This window comes from Ruditapes philippinarum, unplaced genomic scaffold, assembly GCF_026571515.1.
Source record: "Ruditapes philippinarum isolate M1 unplaced genomic scaffold, ASM2657151v2 ctg1563_1_1_1_1, whole genome shotgun sequence".
Lineage (NCBI taxonomy): Eukaryota > Metazoa > Mollusca > Bivalvia > Venerida > Veneridae > Ruditapes > Ruditapes philippinarum.
In genome coordinates this window covers 140,453-168,332 of record NW_026852328.1, presented here as the reverse complement: position 1 = coordinate 168,332, position 27,880 = coordinate 140,453, and the positions used below count along the sequence as shown (strand labels likewise).

General features: G+C 33.9%; 1 protein-coding gene across 1 annotated transcript in view; it reads right to left on the bottom strand.

The window, feature by feature from the left end:
- LOC132756851 (uncharacterized) overlaps nucleotides 1-27,880 on the bottom strand; it is a gene marked incomplete at its 3' end in the record, with an annotated part of 136,027 nt that overhangs the window by 84,299 nt on the left and 23,848 nt on the right. Inside the window, 29 exon segments of the mRNA XM_060747998.1 lie at nucleotides 934-1,051; nucleotides 1,806-1,964; nucleotides 2,257-2,366; nucleotides 2,927-3,422; nucleotides 4,623-4,756; nucleotides 5,375-5,755; nucleotides 6,887-7,199; nucleotides 7,910-8,017; nucleotides 8,622-8,771; nucleotides 9,343-9,546; nucleotides 12,450-12,613; nucleotides 13,370-13,561; nucleotides 14,259-14,370; nucleotides 15,338-15,483; nucleotides 16,150-16,290; nucleotides 17,131-17,260; nucleotides 17,421-17,734; nucleotides 18,018-18,449; nucleotides 19,120-19,222; nucleotides 20,110-20,300; nucleotides 20,675-20,903; nucleotides 21,359-21,523; nucleotides 22,499-22,670; nucleotides 23,156-23,693; nucleotides 24,399-24,566; nucleotides 25,000-25,227; nucleotides 25,673-25,995; nucleotides 26,227-26,644; nucleotides 27,456-27,641. Coding sequence (XP_060603981.1) covers nucleotides 934-1,051; nucleotides 1,806-1,964; nucleotides 2,257-2,366; nucleotides 2,927-3,422; nucleotides 4,623-4,756; nucleotides 5,375-5,755; nucleotides 6,887-7,199; nucleotides 7,910-8,017; nucleotides 8,622-8,771; nucleotides 9,343-9,546; nucleotides 12,450-12,613; nucleotides 13,370-13,561; nucleotides 14,259-14,370; nucleotides 15,338-15,483; nucleotides 16,150-16,290; nucleotides 17,131-17,260; nucleotides 17,421-17,734; nucleotides 18,018-18,449; nucleotides 19,120-19,222; nucleotides 20,110-20,300; nucleotides 20,675-20,903; nucleotides 21,359-21,523; nucleotides 22,499-22,670; nucleotides 23,156-23,693; nucleotides 24,399-24,566; nucleotides 25,000-25,227; nucleotides 25,673-25,995; nucleotides 26,227-26,644; nucleotides 27,456-27,641 — 6,525 coding nt within the window.

The window sequence follows — 27,880 nt, the reverse complement described above, 5'->3', positions numbered from 1 at the left end:
TATTCGTGGGGCACGACTTTTCCTGGTTTTCGTGGGTAGGTCAATCGACAAATTTAAGATCCGCCGAAATTTTGTCCCAACAAATACTTCTTGCCATGTCTCTATTCTATACATTATAAACATGCATTGGCGCTTTTCCGCCGCTTTTGTGTGTAATTAATGCCCAGAGGCAAGGATTAAATTTATTGACAAGCGCTGTGTTATGGAAAGATATGTACATCCGGTCAGTTAAAAATGTGCGGCTATTTAATGTAAAATTACTTTGCATTAGGTTATTTATTTTATTTTACAAGAAATTAAAAGTCCACAAATTAAAGAACCCATGAAAATGCCCGTTTTGATAAAACCAAGAAATTTCATGCCCACGAATATAAGTGAATTTGCAGTATACGAGTTTGTTTTCAGCTTGCGTGGCCTTTAAATTACTGACTTTCAAACAATATAATCAGCACTTAAACTGCTAAGTTGTGAAATGGTTTTGCCCTGCTGTAAAATTTGGAAAAGTTCATTTGAAGTTTAAAGGGTGCCAGTCACAAAATGCAAAACTGTAGCTACCAACAATATATATCCTCAGGTCAGACTGCATGGATAAGTGGGCTGCCCCTGACTCTAGCCTGGTGGCAAAGAAGAGGTTCTTTTAGGCCCTGGTATGTTAATGACAGTTTCCACAGTTTTCATTAAGACAATATTAGGCAAAATTAAATATGTTCAACAGAATTTTTTTTAACTTGGCAGTTTGTTAGAATATGATAACAGAAACATTTTTAAGCGAAAAACAAATTGGGGGTCACCGTTTCAGTTTTTAAGTCAATCAATATGGCAATGACAATGTACAAATTTAAGAACCCAATAAAATACCTTTCGTCACAAAACCATCAAATTTCAAACTATGAAATCAAGTGTATTGAAAGTAATATAGAATACATTACTGACCTCCAACATCAGTTGTCACTCCTTTCTGTTGAATATCCTCAGGTGCCAGTTCACTTGTGTCAATCACACTGGCAGAGTCTACCTGTACAAAACCTGCATCTATCTTCACCCATGGTGCCTGATTATAAAATAAGTGACCAGACTTTTCTTTTTTGTTCTATCACCCTTATGGCAATTGAAATATTATGAGAAGAAATAGTCCCCTTGGTGCAAGCTAATTAATACCAATGACAAAAGCCAATATGGTAGAGGCAATTAGAAAACAAAAAGAATTAAATATATAGCATAATGACTCTACAGTTCTAAATGCAATGTATATAAGTATCTAGGATAAACATAATCCTGACAATCTGTCATTTATATACTCAAGTATGCATTTTTTTACAAGCATGGACAATAAGTATCTGGTAATAAATCTGAATGTTAATATATCTTTGATAAACATGGGTATGAAGACCTATGTACCCCTAATAATTGTGGGAACAAGACAAACATAGGTATACTTGTCTATGATATACATAGTATACATATATACAGTATGAGTGTAAGCATGAGTATAAAGATATGTGATAAACATGAGTCTGAGGACAAGTGATAAACATGAGAATGTGTATTTATGGTAAACATACTAAGTATGAGTATAAGTACTTGTGATAAACATGAGTTTAAAGATATGTGATAAACATTAATATGAAAACCTATGATAAACATGAATATGAGAACCTATGATAAACATGAATATGAGAACCTATGATAAACATGAATATGAGAACCTATGATAAACATGAATATGAGAACCTATGATTAACAAGAGTATGAGTACATATAATAAACATTAATGAGTATGAGTTGGTATTATAAACATTATATACCTGGATAGTAGCCCCGGCGTGTAGCCTCAATTCATTTTGTATAGCCAGTGTTAAAGATGGTGAATCTTCAAATACTGATGCTGATGACATTTTACCATCAGAATAAATCTGCACATTGTTGAAGGCAAAGGTGAGCTTGTCATAGCCGCTTGTGAACCCCTGTTTACAAAATAACACAGTTATTGTCAAAACAAAGAAAGGAATGATTTTAATACTTTTTAAAAACAAAAAATTTGAACAAGGGGTGTCCCTGAAAAGTGACTGAAGCCCCTGAAAGGAAGCTTATGCCAAAATACTGGTAATATACGCCCAACCTCCTTTGATAAATATCATTCCTAAAATTTAATTTAATTTAATAGGCAAAATTGTTTGGGGAAAATGTAGGCATTTCTATCACTCGAAACAGTTTACCTGACACATCAAAATTAGACAAAGATATATAGAAACATACATTTTCTCCGATAACAAAGTTAACTCCTCGTCCAAGACTTAAGTTCTGTACACCACTTATCTCTCCATCCACATATATATCAGTGTATGTCAAGTCACTAAAGTATAAGTCTGCAAAAAAAAAATAGTCAGTACAAAAATTATAGCAAAATTACAATGAAAACATCTTAAAACCTGTATACCCTTAGAGAAACATAAACATTTCAAAGCTTGTCAATGAAAAGTGTAAGATTTGAAAATACTTCATATTTGAATTGAAGCAAAAGACTGTTGAATTTCTTCTTTTTTTCAAATTGTCTAAGTATCTTATTGTGTGAATGTATGTTTAAGGTAGAGACAAATATTTGAAACTCACAAAAAGAGCTCTTTTCAAGTTACCAATAAAGTTAAATTTAATCATTTCCTTTTTATTCATGAATCTAAAGACATGTTTCTAAATAAATAAATATTCATCTTTCTTATCTAACAATAAATGAAATGATAAGGGGAAAATTCAATGAACAGAGATAAGTTGTTACACAAAGATGAAAAAAATCATAAATGACACAAGTAATCAAATACAATAAATAACTAACATCATAAATCTATTCTTTCCAAATTGTTTGCACTTATAATTTTACTTCATTTAACATGAAAATGATTTCTTTCATAAGATAATAACTGACTATTACCTGCCGGAAGATTAATATTGGCGGTGTCATAGACTCTGAATGAAGCCGGAAAAGGACTATCGCTGTCCATGACAGAAATTACTTGATCAACCGATGTATGAATCATGCCTGTACCATCACCGTGTAGATAATTAAATGTTACATCGACATCAGAGGCGCTGGTCTTTCGGAGGGCAAGATGTGCATCGCCATTTATATAAACGTGGTCAAAGGTCAAATCCTCGGCGGTGTCGCCATCGTTGGTAACAATGTATGTTCTGCAGCTGTCCTCCTCTTGATTGTCGATGTAGATATTGTCCGGTACAGAGTTCCGGTTGTCGACCGTCAGCGTTGATTTGACAATACCTGAGGCATCCGGAGCTGAAACATAAGCGGTCCCGGAGCCACCACTTTCAGAGAAACCTTTTCCTCCATACGACTGGAATTCTCCTTTGAAAGTGTTTTCAGAGGCAACTACAACTGCAACTCTTCCGCCACCACCTCCACCACCAGCCGTCTGAAATGTTTTAATTTATACTTTATATTTAGATTAAAAATATACCTGCTATGTGACTGTATAAATGACTCAAATGCACAAAAAAGATCAATATAGTGTTTCCATCATTTTCTTTTCAACATAATTCTTAATGACTTCACATTCTTATAACAGTCAGATTGAGAAGTCAGGAACATTTTTACAAAATATGTGCATGGAATAAGAAAGGAATGATAACATGCCATCTGACATCAAATACAATGTCATTATACCATTTAAAGAACATCATTCAAATTACTTCTCACTCACTGTAGTTCATCATATTTTTTATCAGTTCTAATTTCTATTAGTTTGGATTATACTAATTCATTCAAGTTTTCAAGTTTGTTAGTGTTGCAAGCTATAAGCTTACTGAAACACTCTCGAATTTGTTCCTGGAGCCAACCAGTACTTAGCAATGGGTGTAAAGTTTCTTGCTCATGGAAACAGCGGCTTGCCTCAGACAGGGTTTGGACATACACAGCCAGCAATTGTTAAATTTGCCCAAGGCCTTTACCACTCGGTCAAGCCAGCACTCAATATTTTCATGTTATTTCTATTAGCATGTAACAATGTCAATAGATATCAATTGTTCCTACATTGTACTACAATAATGCATGATGTATCATTCAAATGCTTGGCCAAAAAGCCTTCCAGGCCTACTGGTCACTGTGATTATATTACAGTACATATGAACTTAAACCATGCCGCCATAATACAGTTATGTACAAAAACCTTTTCATTAATTTGTCTTTCATGATAAATATGATTACTTCTGGGTAATTTCAATATAGCAGAATTTATTTTGTTTTTGCTGGGAGTTGCATCGCACCAAAACATTTTAGGTCATATGGCAACTTTCAAGCTTAACTGGTGGAGGAAAACCTCAGGTGCCCCTCTGAGCATTTTTTCAGGCATACCCAGGTACCTAAGTAAAACCACCATCGTTCCATAAGCTAGATGGACAAAAGCAGAATTTGTGAACGTGTTTTCATCAACAATGTATATCACAGTTAAGTATATGATAATGTTGCATCAAAGACAAGGACACCCACATCTTTCCTTTATATTTTTCAACAAAGATCTTTACTAATCAAACTGTAAATAAACATGAGAAATAACCTAAAAATAACCCCAAAAAAAGGAAGTATGCAATTATTATGTTGAAATTTTTCTCCTTACCTCGTCTGATGCGCAGAGATAGTTACGCCAATAATATCCAGATTGACATTTCGTACATCGCCTATCAGAGTCACAACTGGCACAATGTTGTACACACGATCCTGCCCCACCATTGGCTGAGACAATACCACTTCCTGTATAGCATATACAGATAGAAAGATAGATGACCAAACAACATGACTAAAATCAATATGTCCATAAAATATATTGATATGTCACAGGGTGAGAGAAATGTGCAGCTTGACTGGAACTAAAACCCAAGACCCTTGGAAAACCGTTCAGCAGCTCTACACACTGAGCTATCTGGCTGCTTACACATCCACTCCCCTAAATAGTGAACAGTTCTGAACCATCACAGATACAAGAGCATATAAGAAAATCACTTAGAAACACAAAATACATTGGACCTTAAGTGTGACCATGACCTTGAGGGAAGTTATTTGATTGTTGTGTTCTGCACACAGTGTCATGATGGTCATCATTTCTGTCAAGTTATCATAAAAACTTTGCAGCGGTTTAAATGTTATATAGCGGACACAAAATGTAGGCTTTTTACAACTTGAACTTCAAGTGTGACCTTGACATTGGGGGTAGCTTTGAAGAAGGGGATTAATAAAGTTGCCGCTGACAATAAGCTTCAGTTTCTTAAATCATACTTGATGACCAAAAATAAAACGAAACAGATGAAAAGTTTTGGTTACCAAAATAACAATGCATAAGTCACATCAACTTCTGTTTTAATTGAAATTTACCTGAAAAAGCGTCGGCTTTCATCCATATAGAGCCTCCTGCACCACCCCCAACTCCATCTTCAGATGCATCCTCACCATCTGCTTTAATTTCACCATCCACCTCGATATATCCAGATGCCGTCAGGTGCAGAACACCTCCACCGTGCCCCGTTTCAGCAGACCAGGTGACTCCGCCACCACTCCCATAATCCTCAGGGAAAATGACACTTCCATAGGCCAAGCCAGAGAAGTTTGTGTAACTTCCATGCCCACCAATACCACCATATGACCCTCCTGCACTGCCCTGAGCATGCCCAACGCCTGTGCCAATGCCATCTCCAGCTGGAAAGCCTCCTCCAGATGCACTCAGTATTCCCTCTGATTCAATATTGATGTTGGCAGCTGGAATTATTAGTAATCACAAAAATTATAACAGTCAGTAACAAAATAATAGTACAAGTCAAATTACCAATAACAACACTTTATTTGTGTAATGGACCCACCAGTGCTTTGAAATAACCCATTTCTATTGTTATTTGTAAGAATTTTCAATATAAAACAATTCACAATATACTTAGATTTAGCAGAACACTATGCAGATAGAGGTCAGGTACAAATGTACATGCAGCCACATATGTATGGAAAGGTGCCAATTTTGGGTTTGTTTTGTTTCATTTTTTACGCCTTTTCCCCAACAGTATTTCAGTCATATAGGTGGGTAGTCTCCTAACCATCGTTTCTGGAGAGTTACACTAGTACTAGAATACCTTCCTCCGCTCTGAACTACCAAAGCATCTCCCGCAGATCGAACCCACACCAGAGAGGGGATCGAACCCACGCCAGAGAGGTAACTGGATTGGAAGTCATCCACTCTAACCCCTTGACCACGGAGGCGGTTGTGTCCATTTTTGAAATAAATCTTGACTAAACATGTTTTTCCAAGCAACATTTAATTATTTCTTGAGTTGTCATAACAAAAGATGCATGACTAAATCAAAATGTAGTTTCAAATTATCATAAATGCATTTAGTTCGTATATTTTTTCAATTAGGCTTAAGTGCACAGGTAACATGAACAAATCATAACATTTCTAAACTTGTGCATCTGAACTAAAATAAATAACCCGGTTTTGCACCTTTGCAACCAAGCCAAAAATGACCAAAAAATGTATTCTCCCAGTGCCGCTTTCAGGACTGCCTAAAAAATAGTACTGCACGACCGTATTTTGATGTGACATCATTTACGTTATACAAACATAGTGTAAAGATGCACTAAATGAAAGCATTATACTATAAGCACCTCAATAAGAAATTATTCTTTTTCACTTTAAACAGTCTTTACTTTTGGTATGTTATAAATAGGATTTTATATTCATATAGGTTCATTACTAAATTTATCAAAGTTGTTGAATATAAAAATATTATGCTCGCCAGAGACTCGCACATTATAATTTTATTCAACTTGTTCAATAAATTCAGTATTGAACCTGCACTCATTCAATATCCTCTATTTAAATTCAGAATACAAGTTTACCATTAAGAGTCATTCTATTCACTGTCATAACACCACCTCCTCTAACAACGAGATCTCCACTGAGCGTAACTGTCAACAAATCGTCCTCTTCGGCGGAACCAAAATATGAGAATTCTCCGCCATCAAGAACGCTGATAGTGTTCAAATCATAAACTATATCCTTGTAGAACTGATTGTCTCTGGAAGGTGGGTAAACTTTGACCGCCCCGCCACGTGAGATATTAAATGTCTCGAGACCTGTGATGGTTCCGCCATAATCATACACTGTAACATCTTTCAGGTAAGTTTCTGCAGGAAGATTGACTTGTCCATCCTGTTATTTTACAAAATACATAATTATTTATTCTAACGCATTTACCAGCATTTTTCCCTACTGAACATAGAAGGATCGAAAGTGAGTGTAAATGTGCAATTAAGAATAGCTGTAAGACATGTGACATTACCATAAAAAATGTGGCGCAATGAAAATAAGTACGGAAACAAATCAGGCACAATAAAGTTTGATATCAGGTACGGTGGCATTAATATGTTGATCGATCTGTTAGAATCGAAATAATATATCTAAAACAAACAGTAATTTTGTTTAGCGATAAAATCAGTGTTTGGGATATATCATTTCTTAACAATCATAACATTACTATGTAGGAAAAGTTAATTTATTAAAATATTCCATTCATAAATAACCACTGGAATTAAAGGAAAGAAACCATAAAAGAAATAGGTACCAACTTACAATTCCAAAAGTATTACATATTCTATCAATACTATTCTCATGTACAGACTCAATCAAACTGAGTCTGCAATTTTCATGTAATTTTATCGTGATTAATGCTTCCGAGGGATCACCCTTCTTCAAGATTTTTATCATAACAGAAGTTTAGATACAAGAGTTAATGTATTTGTGCATTCATTTTTCCTAGTATAACCAATTTTAAATCAAAATCTAACTAATCATATGAGGGCCTAAGAAAGGTGTGAATGAATCATTAGGTATAGCAGGAATTATAGGTTAAAAATACTTACAGGATATACAGCTACACTGAAGGAGAGAACTGCCGAGTCCTTGAAATCAATGTTTAGCCACATGCCTTCTTCAACGTGAACAAGAGCTGTGTAGTCACCCTGTACAAGCTATAATACCAAACAATACAGATAAAGTGACATTATGCTCATTTTTCATTGTCAAGTTGACAGTAAATAATTGAATTTGTAATATATTTCCTGAGAGTAACTATATAGAGACAACTCTATGTGGTGGATCACTCAGTGAGTGCGTTGATGAAGGGCGCAGCCATCTGTGTGAATTATTGTGAATTGCAGGACACACTGAACATGGACACCTTGAAAGCACATTGCAGCTCTTGAATTAACATATAAAAACTACCTAAATTATACTGTCCCAATCTTTTTAGAACTTGAAGGCTACTAATACATTCCAAATAATATTTAATGATATGTCCTTTGGCATGAATTATTGCTGTCTTTTTAGTTTTTTTTATTTCATAGTAAAATATAAAATTGAACATAATTATGATTAAATGTAAAGTTATTTTGACTTTTACCAAAATTACACTCAACATTTACCTTTGGATGGGCATTAAATGTCACTTTTACTCACACTGTATATCAAAAATCATAAAAAAAAAACATTAACATAAGAAAATAGATTATTATTCTCTCAGTCATTTGGAACAAAATAATAGCACTATAATAATGAACACCCAAACTGTATTACCTGTAAATACAGGGAGCGATCTCCAGTTGATGGGTCACTGGCATCATCGGTTGCTAGGAGACCAACCTCGGCATAGTCACCAAGGTCAAGGACATCAATATCATGATCTTCTGTTTTACTTTCAGGAATGGTGATCCTAGTCTTACGACCCTGCAGATAAAAGATAAACTATAAAATTGCAAAAAGCTATAATTTAAATATTTACCAGGCTTAATATCTTAAATGGACTTGTTCATTTTTCAAACTGGTAAAAAATGTTTATTTTTGGGAAAATTTGAAAATTAGTACTGACAGCTGATTTTGGTGTGAATTGGTAGCATGGATTTTTCAGCTGCCACATTTTAGTAAATACATGTATATTATTATTAAACTCAATTGCAATTGTAATATAAAGGTATTCACTTCCATATCTGTTTTGAATAAAATTAAGCATATATACATGTACATATACAGTCAAAATGTAAATGTATTATTCATTCTACACATTGGCTTTCATAAAATAAGATTATTGGCATTACGCAACATTTCAAAGACAGAAGTCAGCCAATGAGTTTATTTACCTCTAAAAAAAAATGTCCTTTGAAAATTGCAACTCTACTAGAAAATTTAAATAGCATTTTACTTCAAAAAATCTTAATTTAGATATTTCCCTTTACATACAGCAACAAACTTCATAACGATATAAATTAAAAGCAAAAACAAAAGGTCAACAAAATCTTACCCCATCTCCTTTTCTGTTATATATTCTTAATGTTTTAGTCCCATTTACTCCCGTGTCTTTAGTGAATACAGTTCCTGCGGCACCATTTTCTCCACCTGTACCCTCTCCACCGTTAGACACGTACTCTCCGACAAAGTTTAGGTAACCATAAGCAACACCGAACCTTCCACCTGCGCCTCCGTTACGTCCCGTACCTCCTTTTACCTTAGTAATAAAATTGATGAATTAGACTTTTTCAGTAGGTTTTTTTCTATCTTGTTCATGTTTTGTCATTTAATGAATACACATTTGTATTTCCATAGCTAACAACCTTTCTCATGAAGAACACTAAATTTGTTAAAAATGCATCTCTTTTGCAAATCTTATTCAAAGTATTTAATTGAAAAGAAAAGATATTTTTCTTTTGTTTAATTTAGTTTGAATCTTTTACTACGTATATCATTAGAATCTATGTGATGCCAAAAATACCAAATAATTCAAATAATATTTTTTTTTTTAAAATATGCAAGGAGCACTAAGAACCCAACCAAGTTTGGTATGATTTTTTGAGTATTGAGTAATTTGGGACAGGATATTAAAATGTCGTTTACAATGCTATATAATTTACTCTTGCAAGTTTATCCATTACAAAACATTAATCCCTTAACTAACAAGCTAAAATTAACCACCCATCCCACATTTATGATAAAAACAAATTCATTTTTCTGAGATTCAAACTCACTTCAATTGTCCCTAAGCCATCAAATTCTTCGGTTGTGATGTAGATACTTCCCCCAGCTCCCCCGCCAGCAAATGTCTCTCCGTCATCTCCGTTAGCACCGAGGGTACCGTCAATTTTAACTTTAGTCCTGCCATTTAACCGGAGTATACCTCCCCCACAACCACCTTGAAGTACACAAACCACACAGATAAAGAAACCAATCCAATAAAGCTAATTATATTACAACCTCAGTCAAGCACCACAACATTCTTTCAGAGATGGAGATTTTGTTTGTTATGTGAAAGGTGTTGCATTAAAGATGTTGAATATTATTCTCATTATTTCACGAAAATTTATTCTTGCATATCAGACTGATGTTTCTACCAGTTTTATCCATTCAGGAACTTTTATCTGGCATGTTTTATTGAGAAAAAGAATTTAACATATGATAGGATATGGTAGAATATCCAAGAATAAATATCTGACATATGTTAGAGGGGTTAGATTGGAATACATACCCCCCCCCCCTCAGGAACTGGCACTTCATACTATTATTGTAAAAAGGTTATGGGTCTATACATAGAGTCTGCACTGTATATGTATGTAACACAGTTACTTTATATCTTTTATAATTCCTTTTTCATCATAGGAGTTTCAGTGCATACTGATATTCTTTACCATCATTATAAAAAAAATCTAGCGAGGTTATGTCAAATTCCAAACCTAATCTAAAAAATATTAAATGCTTGAGCTATCATTAACGTATTTATTATCAAATTTTTTCACATGACAACAGTTTTTTTCAATGGGGACACCATATCATGTGTTTACTACTGCATTGTACTGAGATGAAATATCACAATTTAAAAGAACCATCCTTTTGAATATTTGACATATTAACAGAAGTTCGAGTAAAGAAGTAACATACAAAAATTCTCAGTAATTATTTACCCTTGTATGAAGACGTATTAGTTGAAACATCCCCTCCGGCACTTCCAAACCTGTCCGGGGAGATGAAGTTTCCATAGGCTGAAGGTGCATCATGATCCGTATTTTCAGCTCCGGCCTCGCCACCATGACTACCAGCGATGCCGTACAACGACCCGTCGGTACCAACTACTGACCAACCCCCACCTGGTCCCTCTGTTATAAGTAAACATTATTATCAGCATCAATGTTAATGATAATTTAAAAGTAAAATGTGCACTTTTTCTTGAAGGAAAGTAATGGTAAACACTGATAGGACATGGTCACAAAACAAAATTTTTTACAAACATTATTAAATCTATATGTTAAAAACAAGAGGGCCATGATGGCCCTGAAGTCGCTCACCTGTATATAGGCTCCCGGAGCGGGGCCAGTTTAAAACTCCAGGGCTTTTATTTGAACAAACATGTTAGACACCCATTAGAAGATGTTTAATGCTAAACATCTAAGGTCTAGCTCGTTAAGTTTTTTAAAAGAAGATTTTTTAAGTTTTTTCTTTACAGATATAGTAAAAAACAATGAGACCCCTGGGGCAGAGCCAGTTTTGACCCGAGGGCCTTTATTTGAACAATCTTTGTAGACACTTACTAGAAAATGTTTCATGCTTAATATCTAAACTCTAGCTATTCTAGTTTTTTCAAAGAAGATTTTTTTAGTTTTTGCTATACACATTATAAGGAAAATCAATGTCCCCAGACGGGGCCAATTTTGACCCTAGGGCTATTATTTGAACAAACTTTGTAGACACTCACTAGAAGATGCTTCATGCTAAATATCTAAACTCTAGCTATTTGAGTTTTTTCAAAGAAGAATTTTTAAGTTTTTGCTTTACACATATAAGGAAAAATAAATGACCCCGGGGTGGGGCCAATTTTGACCCCAGGGCTTTTATTTGAACAAACTTTGTAGACATTCACTAGAAGATATTTCATGCTTAGTATCTAAACTCCAGCTATTTGTTATTTTTCAAAAAAGATTTTTTAAGTTTTTGCTATACACATATAAGGACAAGAGGGCCATGATGGCCCTGAAGTCGCTCACCTGTATATAGGCCCCCGGAGCGGGGCCAGTTTAAACCCCAGGGCTTTTATTTGAACAAACTTGGTAGACACCCATTAGAAGATATTTCATGCTTAACATCTAAGGTCTAGCTGGTCAAGTTTTTTTCTTTACACATATAGTTAAAAACAAATGCAACAACTACAAACCCAACCAATTAGTTTGATTTTTTGAGTTATTTGCGACAGAATATTTAAGTGTTGTTTCCGATGCTGAAATGACTGACTCTGACAAGTATATCCAATCCTTAACATTTATTCCTTAACTATCAACATTTATTCCTTAACTAATCAGCTATAATTAACCACCAATCCCACATTTATGATAAAATAAATTCATTTTTAAGAGGACTCGAACTCACTTCAATTGTCCCTAAGCCGTCAAATTCTTCGGTTGTGATGTAGATACTTCCCCCAGCTCCCCCGCCTGCAAGTGTTTCTCCGTCATCTCCGTTAGCGCCAAGGGTACCGTCAATTTTAACTTTAGTCCTACCATTTAACCGTAGTATACCTCCCCCACAACCACCTTGAAGTAAAAAAATCATACAGATATAGAAACCAATCCAATAAAGCTAATGTAAAACATCAGAAGAGCACCACATCACTCTCTGCCAGAAAAAGATTTTGGTTGTTATGTGAAAGGTGTTGCATTAAAGATGTTGAATTTTTATAACTTTCATTATTTCAGGAAAATTTATTCTTGCATATCAGACTGATGTTTCTGTTAGTTTTATCCATGCCAGAAATTTTATCTGGCATGTTTTATTGAGATAAAGAATTTAAAATATGATAGAACATGGTAGAATATTTAAGAAAAAATATCTGAGATATGTTAGAGGCTTTAGATTGGAATACATACCCCCCCCCCTTAGGAACTGGCACTTCATACTATTATTGTAAAAAGGTTATGGGTCTATACATAGAGACTGCACTGTATGTGTATGTAACACAGTTACTTTATATCTTTTATAATTCCTTTTTCATCATAGGAGTTTCAGGGCATACTGATATTCTTTACCATCATTATAAAAAAATCTAGCAAGGTTATGTCAAATTCCAAACCTAATCTAAAAAATATTAAATGCTTGAGCTATCATTAATGTATTTATTATCAAATTTTTTCACATGACAACAGTTTTTTTCAATAGGGACACCATATCATGACTGTTTACTACTGAGATGAAATATCACAATTTAAAAGAACCATCCTTTTGAACATTTGACATATTAACAGAAGTTCGAGTAAAGAAGTAACATACAAAAATTCTCAGTAATTATTTACCCTTGTATGAAGACGTATTAGTTGAAACATCCCCTCCGGCACTTCCAAACCTGTCCGGGGAGATGAAGTTTCCATAGGCTGAAGGTGCATCATGATCCGTATTTTCAGCTCCGGCCTCGCCACCATGACTACCAGCGATGCCGTACAACGACCCGTCGGTACCAACTACTGACCAACCCCCACCTGGTCCCTCTGTTATAAGTTAACATTATGATCAACATCAATGTTAATGATAAAGTAAAATGTGTACTTTTTCTTGTATTAAGTTTTTTATGCAAACATAATATACATAATGATATATATGACTGTGAAAAATACCACAAACTCATTTTTCTGCCATAATACTGCTTAAAAGTGATTGAATCACAAAATCCTGATCATATGCGCCAGGTCACTTCATTATTCTGATTAAACAAGTATTCTGTAAATGTTTGGCGGAAATACCATTCATAAATGTCACAGAATTTGCTGAAAGACAACAATGGTTTCCTGTCATCTAAAGGGCATAAAGCTATGAACGGTAAATTATTCAAGTAATATATCATATACTGACTACACACACATATTTTTCATATCCAATTACAGAGGGTTTTACAAAAAGAGTCTTTATTATTTAACACACATGTCAATAAAAAAATACCCCCCTATCAACCCTCATACCCCCCATCAACCCCCCATACCCCCAAAAAAGCATTGCTATTTTAAATGGCATTCAAAAATGATTCACTTAAAACAAAATATTTGAAGTTGATACCTTTATATATGAATATCTATTTATTTCCATAATAATGGTATAACAGCATTTTAATTCAATATTACTTGAAATTATTTGATGCTCAACCAGTGATTGCAAATTTTCCAGGGAACAAATACAAAACATAATACAAACCCATGTCACAATATCCCAGCCCGTTAGCATTAAATTCTCCCATTACGTCCACATTTAGGGTGTCTACGTCGACCCTCAAATTTTTAGCTTGTAAAGTGCCTCCAGGGTATACCTGAAAAATAATAATACCAATATAATGTATGTCAATTAGGTCTTACACAAAAATTAAATAAGACTTTTTTTTCCCTGAAAATGAACAGTTTGTTTTTTTATTACATGAGACTTGACAAGCAATTTTAGGCCATTTGATAAAACAAGCGAAAAGAAACAGAATATTAGATGAGGCAAAGTATAAGTTTTCAGACAATAAATACTTAAAATTACAAAAACCAAAGTGATGTTGATGGCCAAGTGGTTAATGCGTCAGACTAGAAATCAAATGATCGCTAGCCCCATGGGTTCAAACCCTGTCAGGGGCAAGTCGGTGTTTCCTAGAGCAAGAAACTTTACACTCATTGCTCAGTACTGGTTGGTTCCAGGAATGGATTCGAAAGTGTGTCTATAAACTTCTAGCTTCCTACACAATCAAACTAAAATAAATTCTGTATAAACCAAATCACAAACATTTATTGACACCACCTTCTGTCATTCTAACAATACAAGGGAAAAAAAAACTAAATAAAACTGCAATATATTTTAATTACGTGCTTATGCTCCCTACTTTTTAAATGCTTAAAAAATCACAACTCTTTAAAGCTGCACACCTCCAGATGAGCCAAAGTATTTCAAGAAAATCAATATTTAGAAAAATGTACTAACATTTTAAGAAAGGTATAATCATTCAAGATCCAAGATAAATTTTACATGTAGTGCGCGGTTTAAGACTGATTTTGTGGTATTTTATCACCATATTTCTACTGTGTTACTAACGCAGTACGGGCTTTAGCCATTTCTTTGCATCAGTTGACCACTTTTTGGTCATTTTCTTGGATTGTAAGTGCGGATTGCAATAAGTATATTACTTTATTTGTTCACCTAACAATATTTTACTTTTAAAAAACATTTCTAAAATTTTCATGAAAATTTACATGAATATGGAGGTGTGCTGCTTTAAGTGTCTTTTAATGTATTAAACATACCTGCATGCTGTTGCCAGTCATGTTATGCTGGAATATGTCATTATTCATAATAAGATAGCCTCTGTTCCTTATGTTAATGGCATTAAATGCTATATTATCTATTCTTTGGTAGGCAAGGTCCATCATAAGGTTGATCTTCAACACACCTGTAAAATATAATAATTGTGGATGTCAGTTAGCAAGCAGTTTGTAAATTCAAACAAGATATTTTCCTTAAAGTGACATTGTGCTCTTCCATATGTAAATGGTCAAAGAATAGGTAAAAATAAAAATAACTTTACCTTTTGCCATAATTGTGTTCAATATTATATTTTACTATTAAAATATAATCAATAATCCACATGTTCAACAAAAATTTCTAAAAAAAATTCCATAAATATCCTTAAAATGTATTTATGACACCCAATCTTTAAAGATCCTGTATGTTGTAATTAAGGTTATTACCACACTTGGGTGAAATTTTATATATGTATATAATCATGCTTCTAAAACAATTATCAAACATAGAAGAATATGTAAAATATGTACTATATTTGTCCACCTTATATATAATCATTAAAACTGGGTGTGTCATAAGTCTACAAATGAGTGTGTCTAAAGTCTACAAATGGGTGTGTCTTAAGTCTACAAATGGGTGTGTCTAAAGTCAAATGACTGAGAAACAGGAAAACGTCATGATGATCGAGATAGTGCCAACTCTATAAAAAGGAGCATGATAGCGTTGATATTACTGAATGAAGCTTATGCAATCCTAAGTACCTGACATAAAACTATATATCAACAAAACTGAGCAAAATAAAAAATATATATGCCTCCATCAACAATGGTCATATTTTCGACATTTTTAATAACTCCTTCAATCATAACAGTGACCCCAGCTACCCTCAACTCTCCTTGAAGTGTTGTTTCACTACCATGCCATACAAACAGGTTGAGTGGTACCATACCAGTTCCTATAAATAGAACAGCACATGGTATTAAAGATAGTTAACAAAGTCATATATAGCAAAAGATATGTCCATAAAGCATGTTATTAAAATATTTACTGCATATAAGTCAAGAATTTGTTTCTTAGTGCTGAAATCAACAGAGTAATTGATTCAATTGCACAAAATAGGAAATAGTTTAAAGTTTTAATATTTTAGCTTCATAATACTTAAAATATCATTACTCTACAAATTTTTATGTGCACTCATACCAACAGACTAGATAGGTTTTACCTTTGCACCACAATACCAATAGACTAGTTCTATATTTGCATTACAATACCAATAGACTGGTTCTATATTTGCACTTCAATACCAATCAACTGGTTTTTTATTTGAATTAAAATACCAACAGATTGGTTTTACATTTGCACAACAATTTCAAAAGACTGGTTTTATATTTGCTTTTGTACCAATAGACTGGTTTTACATTTGCACTACAATACCAATAGACTGGTTTTACATTTCCACTCATACCAATAGACTGGTTTTACATTTGCACTCATACCAATAGACTGGTTTTATATAAAATTGCACTACAATACCAATAGACTGGTTTTTCATTAACACTCATAACAATAGACTGGTTTTACATTTGAACTTGTTCAATTCAATTGGTTTTTACACTTGCATTTCTACCAAATCATCTTGTTTTTCACTTTCACACATAACAATCATCTACTTTTTCAATTGCACTGATACCATTTAACTGGCTTTTCATTGACACTCATAATTATATTCTGGCAGCATGAACAGAGCAGATTATTACAAATAATATAAAACAAAAAATTCTGGAGAGACTCCTACCTATAAATATGGTATGATTGAAGGCTATGTGTCCGGTACCAGTTCTGTCACCTTCTGTGTATGTAGCGTTCAGGTCTATCTTTTCTGTGTACCGTGGTCGAACCATCGCAAACTGGGCTTTCTCGTAAACCTAACATAAAATAACAAACTTTTACTATATTCTTACATAGGAATTATTAAGACAATACATTAATATTATTATTTATCTTTTATACATGTTAAGAATTTTGAGTTCCACAATTTTAACAAAAATATTTCTTTATCACATGGACATGGTGTATTTTACACACCTTCAGGTAGTCCAACTTGATTTTAACCTCTTCATCCATATTTGGTTCACCAACTTCCACTGCCGGTGGGTACGGACTGGGCCAAATCCATGCCACTCCACTGGCTAACGAATAATTGGCATAGAAATCTGTCAAATTCTTTTGAGGCTCTCTTGGTTCATAACCCTTGTTATTTAGATAGAGTGTTTTGTTTTCTGTAAAATCATCAGGAATAACTCCGTCAACACGGTCAGGTATCCGATGTAAGTATACAGTTCCGGCTCCCCCAGGTTCCGCGTTACTGCCTCCAGGACCACCATGATTGATAAAGTCCCCTAATATAGTATTAAAGAAAAATTCTCATATTCAAAAAACATTCATGAATAATAATTAGAGTAAATTTTTCACGAAACACATCTTGCTGAAAAAAAAGAAATAATTTTCAAATAAAGATATCTCATCAGGAACAGATTGACTGAGTAAATTAAGTGGATATTAAATAGTAACATTCATTTATTCACTGATCTTTTTCCACACTTTTCCTTTCCCTTCTACTTTAATAATTTAGCCATATAAGCTGAAATGAAATATTTGAAGTATTAAATACCGAACACTCACCCACATAGAAGTTGTACATGTAGTAAAGAGTAACTCTACCACCTCCTCCACCTCCACCATGTGGAGCCCACGTTCCACCGTACCCGGCTCCGCCTGAGGCATCAATCTCTCCATTTCCATCAATGGTGTACGTCTCAATGTGGATTGAACCACCACTGCCACCACCTGCAGCCACTGACCTCCAGTCACCTCCGAGTGCAGTCAGGAATCCGTCCACAGTAAGAGTATGATTGATTTTAAGGTAAAGCCTTCCTCCACCAATACCTGCTCTACCAGGGAACAAAGAGTGACCTCCATTTTTACCATAACCAGTTGGATATGTGAAGTAGTCATGTGCTCCTCCAGCAACAATCTGAACCTGACCTTGACCTCCGTTGCCACCGTGACCTGCGCCAGAGCTGCCACCATTATGACCATGGCCTGCTCCGATACCTGACATAATACAAGAAAGCTATTAATTGTACCTTGCTGAAAATATACTGTTGTCATAACAACATAACTGGCTTGGTAACCAACATTTTTAATACTATAGACATTTCAATTATAAACTTTAAAATATAATAATTTCAAATCGTAAAACTCAACTTATTGTTCATCGCAAAAATTGTTTAAAAATATTCAGGGGGTAAACACTGTCTGGTTAATATTCTGCATAGCAATGTAATTGGCAACAACAAAGATGTGAAAATAGTAACCAAATATTGACCTTTACAAAATTTTCATATTTAATTTTTCTTAAAAGTTTTTAAAAAATGCATGTAGTAATATATCACTGATATATGCAATAAATTGGGAAGAATTAGTAATCCTATTATTTTCATTCCTTTGGGATATTATTTGTCCAAAGATTTGAATCCAGGAATCTTATCATTTATAATTGTACTCTAGTTTGTAAAAAGAAATCAACAGATTCTATACATACTAATTCCTGTTCACTCATGAGATATTTTCTTGGATGATGCAACAACAATTTTTTTTTAGAAAAAGACGTCTGATGTAAGGTAACAATAACTACTAGAGACATAAATTTAATTCACAGGGAATAAAAATAGTCAATGCAAATAGTAGCCAAAATTTCTATAATCTATAACAAATAACAAACCTTCATGTTGAAGATTGTATGGACATCCCTCTGTTACACTCAGTACACCATATGGCTCTATTGTAACATTGTAATAGTCCAACATCAAATCATTGGACGTCAGCTGCAATTTTATTATACACTCATTAAAACTTTGAATCAAAATTTGCCTCATTACAGCTTATATATACATGTATCTTATATATTTTTCGTAAGTTTTGTCATGTGTCTACGTACAATGCTAATGAATATGGTTATAGAAAAAAATGTATTGAGTGTAATAAAAAAATTCAGGTAATACTAATTGTATATCAACACTTGGATCTTACAACCCCAAAATTATGTAATGGAATTGTCCTGGTTTGAATCTTAGGGACTGTCCATTGTTAATTTTAGGGGTTGTCATATCAAAATGCTAAAATTTGAGCAAACAAAATATATAGCTTAGTAGGATTGCAATCCTATGAGCAAGCTGATCAGACTCTTTGGTGGCATAGACAAGTCATAGTTTCAATAGCATTTAAACATTTGGGATTATGACAAGCAAAAACATGCAATCAAATTCACCCATATCGCTGCATACAGTCTTTTGATTCAATGTATATGGCTTGCCTGATAAATTTTACTTTTAAATTTACGTAATGAAATCACCAACAATCAATGTGCTTAAACTGATATCAACCCCTCACTTTATCAACTTAACACCCCATCCACAAGTTAAAGGTCTATGAAAAGAACCTTCATACCATATATAAATGATACTGGTAAATTAAAATAAAGAATTAAGATGGACAAAACATAGGATGATATGGGGTCAAAATTCAGCATCTACCCCTCTTCCCTACACTTATTTCTTTTCATGGAGTTCATAAAACAAACCGAAAAATTGAGCAAATTTTTGACATATATATATGGAGTCGAAATTCATATCATTCTACCCCTCCTCCTTACCCCTATTTCTTTTCATGAAGTTCATAAAACAAACCCAAAAATTGAGCAATATTGACATACTTTAGCTCCACTGCGGACCGTGAGTGTTGTTCCCGTAAGTGTGGTCAGGGCCTCATCCTCTGTGAATACATCTACCGACCCAAATGTCTTTATATCCAGGTTGTCTATGACATTTGTTGTCTGTTCATGATGGTCAATTGTCATGTTGCATAAGGCATTCACTGTTATATTTTCCATAGATCTGAAATGTCCTGAAATATAATAAGAGCAAATTTACTGCAATATTATTTACGGGTCTGAAATTTTGCTACTGAATCTGAAATTCACAACAAGATCTGAAATAGAAGTCAAAATATATGCCGTGTAATACCTTTTTTTACAGAGTTGCAAAAGTGGCAAAGGTGTGTGATAAGTTGAAACATTTTTGGTTTTACATCACTGTTGTGCAGAACGCATTATACAGCCATCTTAAAATATCTAAAATTAATGATGGGCAGCTGAAAATTCAAGGCACCCTTGCACAAAACCAATAAAGAAATATATATTATTACTACTTCTTTAATCAAAAACTGCCAAAAATGCATATCAGGTCATTCTAAATCACAGCTAAATCACACTGTTTCACCTTTTATGTACATATCAATCCCTCTACAATTAAGCTCTGGTGGAAGATTGGTGTAAGAATTTCTCTGAGCAAGAAGTGCGGATGTCTGTTGATCTCGGCTTGCTGTGTTTTCAAAGGTCTGGGTTTGCCTTAGCGTTATCCTGCCTGTCCCATCCCCAATTACTTCATGGACAGTAAGGCTCATGTCAGCACCTTCCAAATTTAGAGAGGCTCCACCCAGAATATCCATCTGAAATAGATCAGTTCATACGTTGTTTTTTATCTCCGTTTACACTGTTTCTAAAGAGATTATCAAGAATTTCATATTTAAACACATCATAGTCTGAATACCATATTCACGTATTGTCCAGAAAAAAGGTATGTTACAGAGTTTATCCACTTCGTATTTGCGAGGGAAGTAAAAAATAATTTCATCCAGGTTCTTGTCTTGCTAATTACCAGGCATACAAAAAATCATTAAAGTGGTTGTAATGAAATATTTTTTATATTTCTCGAAACTAAAGTAGCAAAAATAAAATGTTAAACACACCCTGGAGTTGTACATGTGTTCCTCAACTTTTAAATAACAGAAATTTTGGGGTTTTTTATACTTCAATGTCGATATTTAACACTGTTACAATAAATCTATGGAACATGCAAACAAACATATATGTATTAGTTATAGCAAACTGGTACAATAATTACCTTGTCAAATTCAAAGTTAGTGTCTGTTCCTTCAGGTATAATATATGTTGCATATTTTTCACCGCTGTAAGGTGTCATTACAGGAGACGTGGGATCTTCTCTTACATACAATTCAATCTCACTGAGTGCAATATATCTGTCACTGGCTTGAAGGTGAATAAAAATCTGAAAAAAAATAAACATAATTGTAACAAAAGCAGAGATCTTTTCATGTATATTTACTACATTTCTCCCTCTGCCAGGACCATGAATTCATATAATTTTGTGGGCATGAAGAGTCGTGGTTTTGCCACAAAAAAGACATTTTTGTGGGTAAATCTTGAATTTGTGAGTTTAAGCCTATTTTTATATAAAAAGATGCAAACAATATTATGATTTTACAGCAAACAAAATGAAATCTGTTGCAACTGAAAGTCATTTATTGACCTTCCCAAAAAACTCACGAAAATTAGTGCCCCAAAAATAATAACAAATTTGCATTATACACAATCATTTCATATACATGTAATTTAAAAACAAAGTTATTCCTTCAATAAAAATAATAAGACACTGTAATAAATAAATCATCTCATAATTCTTAAAGATGATTAGTGAAATTTTTACTCATAATGAGTAAAATTATGCTTATATTTGAAGCAGACATGTGCCCTAGAGTTTAAGTTGCCACATTAAGTACCTCCAAAGATCATCCCATAACAACAAGACCTACCAAGTGGCTGGAACCACCAACTTCACATTAAAGTGCAATGAGAAGAATGTTATTACCAGTAGTCAAAATATTGTAATAACATGTAGTTCACACAAAAAACTCAAAGGGGTATGTAATCTGGCAATGAAATTGACTAGACTACATTTCTACACATTGCCTTGGTGCTACACCATTATGAACCTATTATAGAGATTGCTTGATATCACTGGGTATAGCAGAGTTTCAAAAAATGAAATTTCAACTGACAATTTTGACAGACAATCTGCAATTCAAAATATTCTGTATAAAAAACAAAAAAATATATTACCCTCTATAGTTGTAAGCTCTTCACTGTGATGTATCTAAGTAAAGTGTTTCAAACAAGGGTATGACAAAGGCACCAAAAATAGAGATTAAAATTCTGATACAATGTTTGTGAATATGACCTTTACCTTGTCAACATTTTCCTTTATTTCCACTATTCCATACTGATCTTCTTCATTTTGTGTCTGACAGTATTCCGTTGACACGAAGCCATCAGTACGCTCTACAGGTATGTCGTCAACAAGGGAACTGGACACAGCATATGATGTTACTAGACTTCCAAAGTTTCGGTAGCCACCACTATATTAATACAGAATAGTGAATATATCAATCAATCAATTTGAAGTTAGAAATTTGACACAAAATAAGATTTTTGCTAGTATGCTGGAAAAAAAATTCTGCCTAGAAGTGATCTGAATTAACAAAATCCAGATTAAAGCACAAGGGTTTTAATGAAAATCATTCTATGTAAGTTTGATTAAAATTCCTTGTAGGGGGGAGTTATATAAATGAGAATTCCTGTTTTATATTGGAGCATTCCGTTAAATATATATAAAGAATTTCAATAAAAAAATACTTAAAATTAAGCAGCCAAATCTGCAATGACATACCGGCATTCCATGCAGGCTTTGCAATGTTGGCGAACTGGTAAGTTTATGAGTGTGCCATCATATTAAGCTTAAGGGAAAAGTACAGCAAATGAATGAAACTGCCTTAAAGTAACTTGAAATATCTTGATATGTATATCTAACTAAAAAAAAACAAACAATAAAACTCACTCATACCTTTCATAATGCCCGTAATCAGTATCGCAGTATGGATAAATGCGGAGGTATTCCACATACACAGGAAATGGTAGATCGATGGTCAAATTTGCAGTGTCACTCACAGACATGTAAAAATAGTTGACATTTGCTTTCACGTCACTAAACATGTAACTAAGTGGATAAGTGTTGGAGTAGTAATCATAATAACTATACAGGTATTGATGCTTGGAATAAGGCCTAGCATCTGTTGTAATGTTTATTCCACTATGCGTATGGAACGTAGTTTCCGGATACTCAGAGGTCGTGAAATAGTTTCCGGTCAAATTAAGTCGTTGAACTTCGTTAATCCTATTGCTAGAGCTGTATCCCAAATTGTCGGTGAGAAGGTAGTTGGTATTCGGTTGAACATTTTGTGCCTCTATATATACGGTTCCTGCACCGCCATATAGGTAAGTCCCTTTGCCTCCATGTATCAGGTACTCGCCAGTAAAATCATTATAATCTCTGTGATATATAGCAATTCTTCCACCTCCACCACCACCACCCTGAGTTCCACCTGAAATTATCAAAACATTTTAAAATCTCTTATGCATAAGTAACATTAACTCCTTTTGTTAATGATCTTTTTTCCACACAAATCTTTTAGCCTAGAATTTTTGTACATACCAATGTATACAACCAATATCTTGACTAAATGGTATGAAATTAGATATTATCACCAGCATATCTATGATCCTTTGGCATGCTAATCTAAGGATTTCGTTCACTACAGTATTGGAGCAGTACTCATGACAGAAATCATGATCACAAAATAAAAAAATATTGCATTTTACACCGATTTTTATATTTTTCAATCATTCTTAGATAAAAATCTGTGTAAACAGATGAATTAGGCATCTTAAAGTGTATTTCAGCTGGTGGAAAGGCAAGATTTTAGCGTTTAATCGTTCAAACGCCTTGTCTGGTATAATTTTACCAAAATACAGCATTTAGTGTGGTGGTCCAACTCTTTTTTAGTCTCACTCTTTACCTAACTTTTGAAAATAACCAATCACCAAAATCATTGACACCAAGTATAAATACCCATGTATCAAAATTGAACCTTCAGCATGCCACCAGACTTTTGTAAAAATATTGATATATCACCCAAATTTAGGAAATTTTATGACCTTCAGGCTGTCATATCACATCAGAACTTCTTTCACAAATGCATGTATCAATCCGATCCGTGATCTTATAGCTTGTAGGTCAAACAACTTACCATCACCACCTGTTGCCTCAATTGTGCCAGTGCCATCAAGATGGAATACTTCTACATAAATAGATCCCCCAGCCCCGCCTCCTGCTTTATTATCCCCGCCTGTTTCACCGTTGCTATGTAAACGACCTTCAACTCGCAGTTCATCAGAAACATGGAGATACATGATCCCTATTATAACAAAATTCAATGTTTACAGAAGTAATACTGATGATGAGTTTTTGTTCTAACTACAATACATGTACATAATATCAGCAAATTATAGCACAGATAAACATCATTTTGACATGACCTTCATGTATAAACATATATATATATATATGAACTCAAATGAGTTGCCAATAGTATTTAGAGGTTATATAACATTCAACTTTACAATACAGGAATATATTTTTTGATAAACATAAGTGCAGAATTTTACATTTTACATTTTAACAGCATTGTGTATTAATAATACAGCAACAAACATGGCAAAAACTTCATAAAAATACATGTGGTGAAGTTAAGATGATGATCTAAACAGGTGTATGAAAATTAGCCAAAAGATATAAAAATAAGACAAAAGATATAAAAATGAGACAAAAGATGTCTAGAAAAACATTACCTCCACCTCGTCCACCATTTCCATCTGGAGAATTTCCTCCACTACTGCCCATATCTGACGGGAGAGTGATTGAGTCATGGGCATATGATGAGAATATTCCCGACATACTCGGACCACCCCGGCCAGCATGACCACCTCCAGATCCACCACTCTCGTACTCGTTAGCATTTCTACCTCCACCCGGCCCTTCTCCATCGGAATATCCAGTAAAATCTGCATGGAAGTCACCTATGGAAAAAAAAATTCCTTTTTAATAAACAGACTGATAGAAGTTTAATATACAAAATGTATATATTTTTCAAGACAAATATTTAATTCAATCTAATGTTGAGAGAATGTTTTTTTTTAAATCTACATTTTCAGCTAAACTATGCGCTTCTAAAAAGATTGGAACTTTTCTTATGCCTCAGTAACACTCAGTGATATATTCAAGTATATCATATTCATTCAATTATAATTCTACCTTAAAACAAAAATAAAATCAGACAAGCTGTATATTACAAAAATATACAATTGTAAAAAAATCCAATCTTTACCATGACTGTTTATTTATACATTTGACATTTTCATCACCAAATACTTATTACATCTTAAGGTTCACATTTCTAATCAAATTCATGTTGCTGAAAAATGACAGTTTTTGATATTCCTTTGAAAAAAATGAAAAGTTTACCTGATAAATCAATTGTCACATTGGTTGCTCCAAGTTTTAGATTATTCGTCCTCAAGTAGCCATTTCCATTTATCTTTAGCCTTGTTACGTTCAACTTCATCTGTTCTTCGGCAGCGAGAGGTTCAAACTTTCCTCCAGCTCGCACAGAAATGTTCGTCGCTACCAGCTGACCAATGTCATAGCCATGCGAGTTAGCGTATGACCAGATATACAGCTCGCCAGCATTTTCAATATTGATAACGTCCATTCCATATATTGTCCCGTTGATTTCAACCCAGACTTCCCGCAGCGTAACCTTTTCTGGTACCTCTATACGGCTGTTTCTAAATACATATAACAGGAAATAAACTTCGTGAAACACTGACAGATAATAATTTTGAACAGTTAATTAAAACTGACCCAAGGTTTTATGTATCTGAATAAAGCACATGCAAATAAATTGTCCGTAAGTTATGAATATACCATCTACAATCACATGTACTTCAATGAACCTTAATTAAGGCAGACATGCATTATAAAATACCTTTAATATATATATTAAATATATATTTTACCTGTAAGCAGCCAAGTTTGCTGGAAGGTAAACATCCACTTCCTTCAACCTGACCGTCTGGTGTTTCCCAGCATGCAACACACCTGACCTATCACCCCACAGGAAGTCAAAGTCAACCTCTGTTTCATCTGAAGGCGAAGTACTTAAAATAGCAACATGTGCTTTGCCTCTAATATCAAGTTCTTTAAAGCCGTATGCCAGGTCCTCATGATAAAGCCATGTGACTCCACCAGCGTAACTTATGTCATCGTAATTCCCGTCGAGAAGACTTCTCAAGTCTCCTTCATCATAGATTGAAGCATGGGGATAATCGTGTCCGTTGTTGTCGACAATAAGTTTCTGTGTAAGCAGAGTACCGTTTGACATGGATGACTCGAGGTAGGAAGTCCCAGCTCCTCCTGTTTCACTGTTACTCACACCTGTATACAGGCAAATATTCAAAATTAAACAGTCAAATTATCCTGGAAATTTGAGAAAACTAGAAATGTGTCCTGGTTAAACATTAAGCTATTTTGTCAGTCCACAGACAGACAGACACAGTGTCAGAGGGTCAGACAGACAAGGGCAAATCTATACAAAATATAAATTTAAAAATTCTCCACCTATCTATTTAAAGATCAGGCTATAATGCAAATTGGAACTGTCACATATCTTTAATCACCAGATATTAACAAAATTAATAATGGAAATAAGATTTCTCTTAAATTCATAACTTGCTTTATTTTTTCAATTAATTCAATCAATAATACATTTTAAAAAGAAAACTTGCTGTTATTTTAGTGTAACAGTGCAACTATCTTAAATTTAAAAAGGAACTGCGATGATGTACAAAAGCCTTAATTTAATACATAAAAATTGAATTTCTTACACAGATCAGCTGGGGCACTTAAACAGAAAGATTATATGAAAAACATAATTAAGAAATATACTCATAAATAAATTGAAAACCATATTTTTTGTGATATTCATAGTCCAATTGGAATGAAAAACATTGTAACACTTAAGGGTCATTTTTTACATTTAGAATAATTATTTTACAAAAACAGAGTGAGAAAATGATCTGAAGTTTTTCTCAAGTTATTGTTCTGAACCTATACCTTATGTAATATTAATCTCAAAAATTATTTCCAGTCCTGTCATGTTAAAAAACCTCAGGGGAGTCCCTTTAAAGTAATTTGAATCATGTAGATTTTTCACATTATCATTTTATAATCAGAAAGCATTGTATACCTCCATAGGCTTGCATGGTAATGTTGAACTTTAAGAGATTGTCACACTGTACCGAGATACGACCTCCTGCCCCACCACCTCCGGCAGATCCTAGAGGTCCGCCACCGTTTCCACCGTTAGCCGTAAGGGTGCCGTGTCCAACTATCTCCTCACAAAGTATATGGATTGTACCGCCAGCCCCGCCACCTGTAATGTTTAATTTTTGTAAAATTATGTTTTTCTTTAATTGTAAACCAGGAAAGATTTTATTAAGCAAGAAGCTGGACTGCTTTTTGGTACAACTTGTAGTGGTTGGACCACTTGAATAAAAAGTTTTCCACTTTTAATAATGAATATATGACCTGATTCGTATCTTTATCATTATAATGATTGTCTATATAAATGTGACTGTGGTCTTTATTCAAAGGTGGTTTATTATCATACTT